The sequence below is a fragment of the Pseudophryne corroboree genome, chromosome 1 (assembly GCF_028390025.1).
Source record: "Pseudophryne corroboree isolate aPseCor3 chromosome 1, aPseCor3.hap2, whole genome shotgun sequence".
NCBI lineage: Eukaryota > Metazoa > Chordata > Amphibia > Anura > Myobatrachidae > Pseudophryne > Pseudophryne corroboree.
The window spans coordinates 52,689,463-52,701,997 of record NC_086444.1 but is presented as its reverse complement, the minus strand read 5'-3'; the positions used below and the strand labels follow the sequence as shown (position 1 = coordinate 52,701,997).

Below are 12,535 nucleotides of genomic sequence, written 5' to 3'. Positions count from 1 at the left end.
AAAGGGTGGGATTCTGAGGTCCACCAAATTATGAATGCAGGTGCATCTCGCAACGTTTAACAAACTGCACACCAGGCTGCATATGCAATTTACAGGTGGTTCTGTCTCACCCACATCTTGTTCACCAGCATAGGACAGATGTACAGCCTCAGCTTTCCTGGCGACTACGCCAACATACAAATAGGCAGCCCTTGACCTCCATAATTCTTTTTCAAGGTATTCTCTATTGGCAACATCTTGACAGATTGAATACAGTTACTTTCACATTTCAAAACTGTTTCATGAACATGTCATCAAAGCATCCGTCAGACTTGAATAAGTAACTACTGAGTGCTTTCCAGCCAGGGTGTTCAATCAGATTGTATTTAATAAATGTATCAATTTACAATACAACAATAGTTCAAATATGATGCATTGTTCTGTGTAATGGATTACGCTGCTTCCGCCGGCCTGTTTTGCATATGATGCGATTAAGACATAAGTTACAATGAAGCAGAATACATTAATTATAAGCCAATCCACTGTATGAATTCAATAAAGTAGTTGTCGGACTACGTATCCCAGCAATGAATCAGTTGCTTGAGCTAGACTAAAATATATTACTTATATGGTTTAATGTGGAAGGGTTATTGAGTGAGGAATTACGTATTCACCAAACATTTTTTATTGTAGGTGGATTACAGATGTTTTGTCCGGTATAACGGTCGCATTGGTGGAGGACTGCCAGCAGAAGCAGTAAGGCAACAGTTGGGGCAGCACTAAAAGTGGGGAGGGCGGTTTAGGTCACAGTATAAAGTATTATTCCGGAGGAAGACTTGGTTGCTGGATTATTACCTCTACATTCTTTCCCATAACTTCTAAGGGGTAGATTTAGTATCTGCCGACGATCGACAGTTTTGACCGATGGATTTCAAAGGGCAATGGTAATTAGTGCTAAATAAACCCGATTTAGCATTAATTATTATAGACCTTTGAAATCCATCGATCAAACGACGGACAGTAAAGCTACCCCTAAATATGTAAACGCATGATATAAACGTCAGAGCCATATAGTTACATTTCCAGCCATCCTCTATATCACCACTTGTAACCAAATATATTAAAAAAAAAAAACTTTCCCTAACGAGTCGTTACCCTTCTCACAAGGAGAGGAGACAAGACAGGTGAAGTTATGGTGGGTAGCACCAACACTTATGGCAGCATAGTAGTTTTTTTTAAGAAGAAAAACCTGAAAGCAACCACAGTGACGCATAAAAAAAAAATACAAAAAAAAAATACAAAAAAAAATAAAAAGCACAATGCATGAATTATATAGATTGGAAATAAAAACAAAACTAAATATAAAAAAAAAACCCTGCAATTGCAAATAGTAAATCCTCTCTCTGCAGAGCGTCCATACGTCTTGCTCACAGGTCTTGACTTGTAAAGAACGCCTTAGCTTCTCCGCAGACGGGATTAACGCACATCTGGCACCGTAGAGTTAACTGTTTGGAACAGATCTCGTTGGACTTCATATGGGACAGGACTAAGTCAGCAAGGGCCTGTAGGAGACCATAGAGAGGGGAGTGGGGGGGGGGGGGGGGGGGGGGAAATAAAATGATGAATTGAACAAAAGAAAGCCAATAAATAAACAAGCAGACATTGTTGCACATGAAAAAGATCTTGGTGACGACCAAACACACAGCGAAACTAAGGCAACCTTCTAACTTTTCCCTCATTGATTCCGCCGTGCTGTTTTCCCATTCTCAATCCCAAACACCGCTGGGAAGAGAGTGCGCACAAAGGGAACCTCGTGACTCTCGTACACCGGCTGCATCTTCCAATTCTTCAGGGTGTATACAGCCGCCATGCAAATCTGTGTTTATCCTAGCTAGACGTCTCTCCACTTAAAAAGAATGGATTTTTGCATTGTAGCAGCGGCCAGAAGTAAGAACCAATAATCACCAGCCTGCAGTCAATAGCATTAAACCTAGTTTAACAATACTGATACCTTGGAGAACAATGGATTTCCGTTAAGCGACTCAGATCTTCTGATGTTCTCAACACCGCACTGAGAGAGAGAGAGAGAGAGAGAGAGAGAGAGAGAGAGAGAGAGAGAGAGAGAGAGAGAGAGAGTGAAATGACTCTTCCAGCAATCGTTTCATATACCGCTGAGTACTTATTAAATGGATTTATTATGTAAAATGTTACAACAATGCAAAGGAAATGTATATCTAATTTTCAAACATAATCAATTTCCCCCGGCCGATTGATGGGAGTTTACTTTCTATTTCACAACACAGACTTGTTGGAAACTTTCGGGGGGGGGGGGGGGGGGGGGGGGAAGGGGGTGATGAAATCAGATCTTACAGTCTAGCTATGGCATTAAGGACTTTCTCAGAGGGATGGGGGAAAGGTGATAACCAAATTAAGAGGACAGGAGACAGGTGCTCTTGAAATCATCTTAAAAAAGCCCCAATTTTCAGTATATGATTCTTAAGGTGGGTACACACTAACAGATATATCTGCAGATCAATTGATCTGCAGATATATCTATGGACGGATCAGGCAGTGTGTTCAGCATACACACTGCCCGATTCGTCGGGGACTGACATCATGAACTGGGCGGGCGTGTACACACGCCCGCCCAGTTCACCTGTCAATCACCGCCGGCCGCCGCAGCATGTGTACGGGAGATCGGCCGATCGCCCCGTACACACACAGCGACGCGCCAATATATCGGTAGATATATTGGCCGTCGGCTGTGCTGCGCGGCCGACACAATACGTCTGTGAACGACGGAGTTCACAGACGTATCGGCCGTACACACTGGCCGACGGTCCCGCGATATATCGGCCGTTCAGGAGAACGGCCGATATATCGACCAGTGTGTACGGGCCTTTACTGTGACACAAACTGGGACACTTCTATAATGCAACACCGGCAGACATAATAGAGTACATTACCGAAACAGCTACACTGAACCGCTATGGAATCGCTGGAGACATTGGGGGTAATTCAGACCTGATCACTGCTGCAAATTTGTTAGCAGTTGGACAAAACAATGACCCTCATTCCAAGTTGTTCGCTCGCTAGCTGCTTTTAGCAGCATTACACACGCTAGGCCGCCGCCCTCTGGGAGTATATCTTAGCTTAGCAGAATAGCGAATGAAAGATTAGCAGAACTGCTACTAAATATTTTCTTGCAGTTTCTGAGTAGCTCCAGACCTACTCACAGATTGCGATCAGCTCAGTCCGTTTAGTTCCTGGTTTGACGTCACAAACACGCCCTGCGTTCGGCCAGCCACTCCCACGTTTCTCCAGACACTCCCGCGTTTTTCCCTGACACGCCTGCGTTTTTTAGCACACTCCCGGAAAACGCTCAGTTACCACCCAGAAACGCCCCTTTCTTGTCAATCATTCAGCGATCAGCAGAGCGACTGAAAAGCGCCGCAGGATCCACAGCAAAACTGATAAGTTTTTAGTTAAATAACTAAGCGCATGCGCCCTGCGTACCTTGCACATGTGCATTTAGCAACAAATCACAGCATAGCAAAAATCGGCAACGAGCGAACAACTCGGAATGACCCCACATGTGCACTACAGGAGGGGCAGATGTAACATGTGCAGAGAGAGTTAGATTTAGGTGGGGTGAGTTCAATCTGCAAACTAAATTGCAGTGTAAAAATAAAGCAGCCAGTATTTACCCTGCACAGAAACAATATAACCCAATCAAATCTAACTCTCTCTGCACATGTTACATCTACTCCCCCCCCCCTTCCCCTGCAGTGAACATGGGGGGTCATTCTGAGCTGATGGTAGCCCTGCAAAATTTTGCAGGGCTACGATCATGTCCATAGACATGCGGGGGGACGCCCAGTGCAGGGCTATCCCGTCCCGCATGTCAGTGCCGGCCTACCCGCCCTCCCCACAGAAGTGCAAAAGCATCGCACAGCAGCGATGCTGTTGCACTTTAGGAGTAGCTCCCGGCCAGTGCAGCTTTAGCGTGCTTGCAGGGAGCTACTCGTCGCTCCCCGGCACGCAACGGCTGCGGCCCGCCTCCCCGCAGAGTTCAGCCACGCTTGCGTCGGCCGGGCCGCGCCCACGAAACGGCAGCCAAATGCCGCCATTCCACACCCATCCCCCCCGCCCATCGACCGCCTCTGCCTGTCAATCAGGCAGAGGGGATCGTAGCGCAGCGACGGCCAAAGCATGCACCGGCGCACTGCGGCGCCGGCGCATGCGTAATTCTGACCCGATTGCACCACTGCGATAAACTGCAGCGTGCGATCGGGTCAGAATGACCCCCGTGGTTTTGCCCAACTGCTAAGAAATTTGCTGCTGCTATCAGGTCTGAATTAGGCCCATTATTACAACTTCACAGAAATCAGTGTGGCAGGTTCCCCCGATTAGAGGACCAGGCTGCTATGTAAGGATGTGAATCCCCTTTGACCCCATAAGCTCAGATCTGAAACCCACGCAGATAAATAGGGGCGCTGTATACAGATAGTCAACTCTGTTTGGTCATCTGTGCAAATACACATCTGATATTTACTTATTAGTGTAGGGGAGAAATCTCCAGCAGCACGTCATAGGGGGGTGATTCAGATCTGATAGCTGGGCTGCTAATTTTGCTGTCCTGCGTTCAGATAGTCGCCGCCCCCAGGAGGATTGTATATTTGCCGTGCAAGTATGCGATCCCATGTGTACGCAGAGCTGCTAAAATCCACTGAGTGCAGTCTCTGCGCAGCCCAGGACTTACTCCTACAGTGCGATGTGAAGAGGCTGATCGGGGCCGGAGCTGACGTCACACACCCTCCCTGAAACCGCTCGGGAACGCCTGCGTTTTTCCAAACACTCCCTGCAAAAGCTCAGTTACCACCCACAAACGGCCTCCTCCTGTCAATCACCTAGCGAACGCCCGTGCGATCGGATTTTTCGCACCATCCCGTCGCTGGCCAGCGATGCCCTTTGTTGCTGTCCGTCGCGCGTGCGCAGTTAGTGCCTGATCGCCCGCTGTGCGAAAACGCACAGCAGCGATCAGATCTGAATCCCCCCCATAGTCACAAGAGATCAGTACATTGATGCAATTCATGAAAATTGACCGGTCAGAAGAGTACGTCGCCGGGGTGCTTATCCAAAGGTTAGGTGCCCAATGATGGCGCTGGGACTGACGTTACCTCGTTGGCAAGATGCTGGGCGTATTCTATATCCAACTCGTAGAGGGTCTCGATATGATCACTAGTGAAGGCAATGGGAACCAGTAGAATATTCTTCTTCCCTCTCTCGCAGAGACCCTTAATTGTTTCGTCAGTTTGGGGACCCAACCAAGCCATGGGCCCCACCTGAAAGGCAGAGGCAAAAGGGAGTATGACGGCACAAAAGGCAAAGTGAAAATGGACGGGTGCAACGTGGACCCCTAACTGCGATAACGGTGATGTGCTGTGAGTGTGACGTGAGACTAGTCACCCGGGGTCATTCACTAAGGTGTGAAAGTGGAGAGCAGATGGCGTATTGGGGGTAGCCTGCTCCTGGTTTTATGGTCAGCGCTCAGATCTACACGTCTAGATGGCAACTGTTCCCTCCTTCTGCTGGAAGAAGCGGCGTGCACTCTTGTTTCTAGCGGCTGATTCTGGGTATATGGTGGCTTGCGGGCATTTAGAACGCTGCTCCAGCAAACCGACAACTGTGAAACGCTACTTCACGCATTTGATGCTTCCCCGCAATACAACCGTCAGCTTCACGCTTAACCACCATGGTCACAATTGTAGTGCCGGCATGCGTGCAGTGCTTGAAGTAGCATTTCACCGTTGTATAGTGCTGGTCGGTATTTTGAATGTCCACAAGACGTATGTATCCCCTGATTCGGAGTCGGGAATGAAGCAAAAAAAAAAGCACCTTTGCACCTTGGCAGAACCATGTTGCACTGTAGGGAGTCAAATACATTGATTATGTTTGCATGCAGGGTGAATACTGTCTGTTTTGCATGTAGCCGACACATGCTGGGCAGCTTTATTTTTACACTGCAATTTACAGTGTACAATTTCAGTTTGAAGATGCCTCTCTCTCATCTAAATCTCTCTGCAGCATGGTACTGCCCAGGTGCACAGTTACTCACTTTGGCCCAGATTTATCAAGCCTTGGAGAGTGATACATTGCACAGTGATAAAGTGCCAAACAATCAGCTCCCAACTGTCATTTTTAAACACAGGGGTCTATTTACTAAGCATTGGAAAGAGATAAAGTGGATGGAGATAAAATACAAGCCAATCAGCTCCTAACTGTCAATTTCAAACTCAGCCTGTAACATGACAGTTAGGAGCTGATTGGCTGGTACTTTATCTCTGTGCAATTTATCACTCTCTAAGTATTGATACATCTGGGCTTATGTATCAAGCCCTGAAGAGAGAAATAGTAGCAAACAATCAGATCCTGTCACTTTTCAAGGACAGTCTGTAAAATGACAGTTGGGAGCTGATTGGTTGGTTCATCTCTCTCCAAGCTTTGATAAAATCACCCCCAAATTGAGACACTGTAGCAGCAGTCCAATAATTATGGAGATGTCATAGAAAGTATCTGCAGTCTCCAAGCTGGTAACTGTTGGTATGGATGGCCAGATCAATCATCCGGCTGTAAAAAAAAAAAAAAGATTACTGTGACATGGTACGATGGCCTTTATTTTTGATAGGGCGTATTCCTACCACCACTTCCCCGTCTTTGCTTTCCCAGCACTATATGGTCATACAGTATACAAAAGAGTTTTCAGATCAAACAATTCCATCACTATCCTAGTGGAAGAGGAAGAGGTAGAATGGAAGGGCACCTGCTGGTCACTTGTGGTATTGCAGAACACCAGTCATGTCCGCTTGTTTGGATTTAAAGCCAGCAACTTATCTTCGCTACAGAATATCTGCTGATACTGTTCATTAATAGGAGCACATTCCACATATGAAACATGTGGCCAAACTTCTCCAGCACATTATCAGGCGCAGACGTTACGTGAGGAGCACAGATATGCCATTGCGTTCTACAGCAAATACATTCCTTACTAGATATGTGTATGTATGGGGAAATAAAGAAATAATTAGGGTCGTAGGGTCTTAGTGATAAACGCAATAAGACACTCCGGATGAATAACACCCTCTGTGAAAGCGTTCAGCTTTGAGGAATAGAATCTCATGTGACTCAAAAGCTGGAAAACCACAAGAGTAACAGAAATGTACAAAGACATTATATACATATATAGTGTTCACGCTAGCCTTCTTTCACGGGGCGCTGCGCCCTGCCCCTTTTCTGAGTGGCAGAATGCGCCCTGCCCGTTTGTGCACGCCCTGCTGATTACTAAAGGACTGCCTACTCACCGCCGCGCCAAGCGCGCTGTCACTGCCCCCTGCCGCGATGTCGCTCCTCCTCGCCGCTCTGTCCCACCGCGCTGTCACGCCTCTGCGTCGAGCTGTCACTGCCCCGCCGCGCTGTCACTCCCCCCTGCCGCGATGTCACTCCCCCCTGCAGCTGCCTTAGGCTTGTTGCGCTGATGCGCTGAAGGCAACACTGTAGGCTGCAGGGGATCTGGCGAGATGAGGAGGGCTGGGTTTGTATCTCCCGCCGAGGCAAACCCAGCCCTCCCTCCTCTGTGTACATGACCCTATAAAAGAGGACGCCGGGTAGGATCAGTGTGGTGGCCATTTTCAGCCAGCTCCGCGGTGTGTGAGGGGGAATCAGCGCGATCAACTCCCGCAGCATCAGCCCCCAGTAAGTAAAATTGGCACAAAAAAAGCGGAGATCAAAAATGTGCCCTACCTGGTGCAGTGTGTCTCAGTGCTCTCTACCTGGTGCAGTGTGTCTCAATGCTCTCTACCTGGTGCAGTGTGTCTCAGTGCTCTCTACCTGGTGCAGTGTGTCTCAGTGCTCTCTACCTGGTGCACTGTGTCTCAGTGCTCTCTACCTGGTGCACTGTGTCTCAGTGCTCTCTACCTGGTGCACTGTGTCTCAGTGCTCTCTACCTGGCGCACTGTGTCTCAGTGCTCTCTACCTGGCGCACTGTGTCTCAGTGCTCTCTACCTGGCGCAGTGTGTCTCAGTGCTCTCTACCTGGTGCAGTGTGCCTCAGTGCTCTCTACCTGGTGCAGTGTGCCTCAGTGCTCTCTACCTGGTGCAGTGTGCCTCAGTGCTCTCTACCTGGTGCAGTGTGCCTCAGTGCTCTCTACCTGGTGCAGTGTGCCTCAGTGCTCTCTACCTGGTGCAGTGTGCCTCAGTGCTCTCTACCTGGTGCAGTGTGCCTCAGTGCTCTCTACCTGGTGCAGTGTGCCTCAGTGCTCTCTACCTGGTGCAGTGTGCCTCAGTGCTCTCTACCTGGTGCAGTGTGCCTCAGTGCTCTCTACCTGGTGAAGTGTGCCTCAGTGCTCTCTACCTGGTACAATGTGTCTCAGTGCTCTCTACCTGGTGCACTGTGTCTCAGTGCTCTCTACCTGGCGCAGTGTCTCAGTGCTCTCTACCTGGCGCAGTGTGTCTCAGTGCTCTCTACCTGGCGCAGTGTCCCTCAGTGCTCTCTACCTGGTGCAGTGTCTCTCAGTGCTCTCTACCTGGTGCAGTGTCTCTCAGTGCTCTCTACCTGGTGCAGTGTCTCTCAGTGCTCTCTACCTGGCACAGTGTGTCTCAGTGCTCTCTACCTGGCGCAGTGTGTCTCAGTGCTCTCCACCTGGCGCAGTGTGTCTCAGTGCTCTCTACCTGGCGCAGTGTGCCTCAGTGCTCTCTACCTGGCGCAGTGTGCCTCAGTGCTCTCTACCTGGCGCAGTGTGCCTCAGTGCTCTCTACCTGGAACAGTGTGCCTCAGTGCTCTCTACCTGGAACAGTGTGCCTCAGTACTTTCTACCTGGCGCAGTGTGCCTCAGTGCTCTCTACCTGGCGCAGTGTGCCTCAGTGCTCTCTACCTGGCGCAGTGTGCCTCAGTACTTTCTACCTGGCGCAGTGTGCCTCAGTGCTCTCTACCTGACGCAGTGTGCCTCAGTGCTCTCTACCTGGCGCAGTGTGCCTCAGTGCTCTCTACCTGGTGCAATGTGTAGAACGTGCTCTGCCTGGCGCAAAGTGTAGAACGTGCTCTACCTGTCGCAGTGTGTATAGAATGTTCTACCTGGTGCAATGTGTATTAGCTGCACTACTGTGTGGTGTAATGTGAATTGCCACTATTATGTGGCCACGCCCCTTCCCCACGAAACAACGCCCTACATTTTTGCTGCGCACCTTCGGCGCGCACTTGCCATGCTTTAACATGTAGGAATGGGAGGACCAAGCATTATAGTATGTACCTAATTTTGCCCTTCTAACTTAAAAATGTGCCCTCCCAAATGAAAAATGTGCCCTCCCCGTGATCAACACCCTGCCCTAAAAAAATCCTGGAGTGAACACTATATATATTATGGTGGATGGCAGTGGCAACGGGGTGATCTGTGCTTGGATGCAGAAGTCTTTGACGGTCATTAAATGACCGAGGTCGACAACGGATAAGTTTGACTTTCTATCATATATTTCTAAAGTGCTGCATTGATGTTGAAAATCTCTTGGATTGGAGAGAAGTGTTATTTGCTTAAGAATTTATGGATATATAAGCATTTTTCCTTCACCATTGCCATTTGATATGGTTTTTTAAAAAAGTGTCTCTTTTGGAAATAATAAACTTTCATATACTAATTAAGAAGTTTGAGTGCCCTTTAACTATAAAATTTAAATATCCTGTACCTGTGAAGGAACGGACTGAAGGGAGCGCCATATGAGAATTGCTGGAGAGTGTGCATTTGTTCAAAGTCATATATATATATATATATATATATATATATATACACACACACACACACACACACACAACATCTTATGAGAGGAGGGGGCCTGTGTACAGTCTCCAGGGATTAGCATCCAAAGTATTCTAACACGCGAATGGCTGTAGGTTGTACTGGACCTGCCCACTTCCTCGTCATTGGATCCCTCAAATAGTGGATTGAAAGTATAATAGTAATTAAAAAAACCTGTAAGTCACACTTTATAATTTACCCGGATTCACTGCACCAAGATAACCGCAGTCCCCCCACTCCCAAACCGCACACCCCTCCGAACCCTTCCGAACCAGCACAGCAAAATGTGGCTTGGTCTCATCAGAGAGAATGTGGAGGAAAACATTTAACTCATAACAAACTTTCATCCTCTGAACCAGGAAAGCGAATAAAAAAATAAGAATTTACTGACCGGTAATTCTATTTCTCGTAGTCCGTAGTGGATGCTGGGAACTCCGTAAGGACCATGGGGAATAGACGGGCTCCGCAGAAGACTGGGCACTCTAAAAGAAAGATTAGGTACTATCTGGTGTGCACTGGCTCCTCCCTCTATGCCCCTCCTCCAGACCTCAGTTAGGGAAACTGTGCCCGGAAGAGCTGACACAATAAGGAAAGGATTTGGAAATCCGGGTAAGACTCATACCAGCCACACCAATCACACCGTACAACTCGTGATACTATACCCAGTTAACAGTATGAATAACAACTGAGCCTCACGAACAGATGGCTCATAACAATAACCCTTTAGTTAGGCAATAACTATATACAAGTATTGCAGACAATCCGCACTTGGGATGGGCGCCCAGCATCCACTACGGACTACGAGAAATAGAATTACCGGTGAGTAAATTCTTATTTTCTCTGACGTCCTAGTGGATGCTGGGAACTCCGTAAGGACCATGGGGATTATACCAAAGCTCCCAAACGGGCGGGAGAGTGCGAATGACTCTGCAGCACCGAATGAGCAAACTCAAGGTCCTCCTCAGCCAGGGTATCAAACTTGTAGAATTTTGCAAACGTGTTTGATCCCGACCAAGTAGCAGCTCGGCAAAGTTGTAAAGCCGAGACCCCTCGGGCAGCCGCCCAAGAAGAGCCCCCTTCCTCGTGGAATGGGCCTTTACTGATTTAGCATGCGGCAGTCCAGCCGCAGAATGTGCAAGTTGAATCGTGGAGCAGATCCAGCGAGCAATAGTCTGCTTAGAAGCAGGAGCACCCAGCTTGTTGGGTGCATGCAGGATAAACAGCGAGTCAGTTTTTCTGACTCTAGCCGTCCTGGAAACATAGATTTTCAGGGCCCGGACTACGTCCAGCAACTTGGAGGCCTCCAAGTCCCGAGTAGCCGCAGGCACCACAATAGGTTGGTTCAAATGAAACGCTGATACCACCTTAGGGAGGAATTGGGGACGCGTCCTCAATTCTGCTCTGTCCATATGGAAGATCAGATAGGGGCTTTTACAGGACAAAGCCGCCAATTCTGACACCCGCCTAGCCGAAGCCAAGGCCAAAAGCATGACCACTTTCCACATGAGATATTTTAATTCCACGGTCTGAAGTGGCTCAAACCAATGTGATTTTAGGAAATCCAACACAACGTTGAGATCCCAAGGTGCCACTGGGGGCACAAAAGGGGGCTGAATATGCAGCACTCCCTTAACAAATGTCTGAACTTCAGGCAGTGAAACCAGTTCTTTTTGAAAGAAAATAGACAGGGCCGAAATCTGGACTTTAATGGAACCCAATTTTAGGCCCATAGTCACTCCTGACTGTAGGAAGTGCAGAAAACGACCCAGCTGAAATTCTTCTGTGGGGGCCTTCATAGCCTCACACCAAGCAACATATTTTCGCCATATGCGGTGATAATGCTTTGCTGTCACATCTTTCCTAGCTTTTATCAGCGTAGGAATGACTTCAACCGGAATGCCCTTTTCCATCAGGATCCGGCGTTCAACCGCCATGCCGTCAAACGCAGCCGCGGTAAGTCTTGGAACAGACAGGGCCCCTGCTGTAGCAGGTCCTGTCTGAGAGGCAGAGGCCAAGGCTCCTCTGAGATCATTTCTTGCAGTTCCGGGTACCAAGTCCTTCTTGGCCAATCCGGAACGATGAGTATAGTTCTCACTCCTCTCTTTCTTATTATCCTCAGCACCTTTGGTATGAGAGGAGGAGAAGGGAACACATAAACCGACTGGTACACCCACGGTGTCACTAGAGCGTCCACAGCTATCGCCTGAGGGACCCTTGACCTGGTGCAATATCTTTTTAGCTTTATATTTAGGCGGGACGCCATCATGTCCACCTGTGGCCTTTCCCAACTGTTTACAATCAGTTGGAAGACTTCTGGATGAAGTCCCCACTCTCCCGGGTGGAGGTCGTGCCTGCTGAGGAAGTCTGCTTCCCAGTTGTCCACTCCCGGAATGAACACTGCTGACAGTGCTATCACGTGATTTTCCGCCCATCGGACAATCCTTGTGGCTTCTGCCATCGCCATCCTGCTTCTTGTGCCGCCCTGTCGATTTACATGGGCGACCGCCGTGATGTTGTCTGACTGAATCAGCACCGGCTGGTTTTGAAGCAGGGGTCTTGTGTAGGGAAGCCTCCTGACTCGACCATTGTCCCTGGAAGTTTCTTCCCTGAGTGACTGCCCCCCAACCTCGGAGGCTTGCATCCGTGGTCACCAGGACCCAGTCCTGTATGCCGAATCTGCGGCCCTCTAGAAGATGAGCACTCTGCAGCTAC

At 48.6% G+C, this 12,535-nt stretch overlaps 1 protein-coding gene across 2 annotated transcripts in view; it reads right to left on the bottom strand.

Moving 5' to 3' along the window:
• Nucleotides 1-342: 342 nt before the first annotated feature.
• The window catches only part of FECH (ferrochelatase), a 38,843-nt gene continuing 26,650 nt past the window's right edge, over nt 343-12,535 (bottom strand). For both annotated transcript variants that reach the window (XM_063959641.1, XM_063959650.1), the window contains exons 9-11: nt 5,160-5,324; nt 1,991-2,050; nt 343-1,541 (exon numbers count right to left, since the gene is read on the bottom strand). In XM_063959641.1, coding sequence (XP_063815711.1) covers nt 1,407-1,541; nt 1,991-2,050; nt 5,160-5,324 — 360 coding nt within the window. In that variant the 3' untranslated portion in view covers nt 343-1,406. The remainder of the gene's footprint in view (nt 1,542-1,990; nt 2,051-5,159; nt 5,325-12,535) is intronic.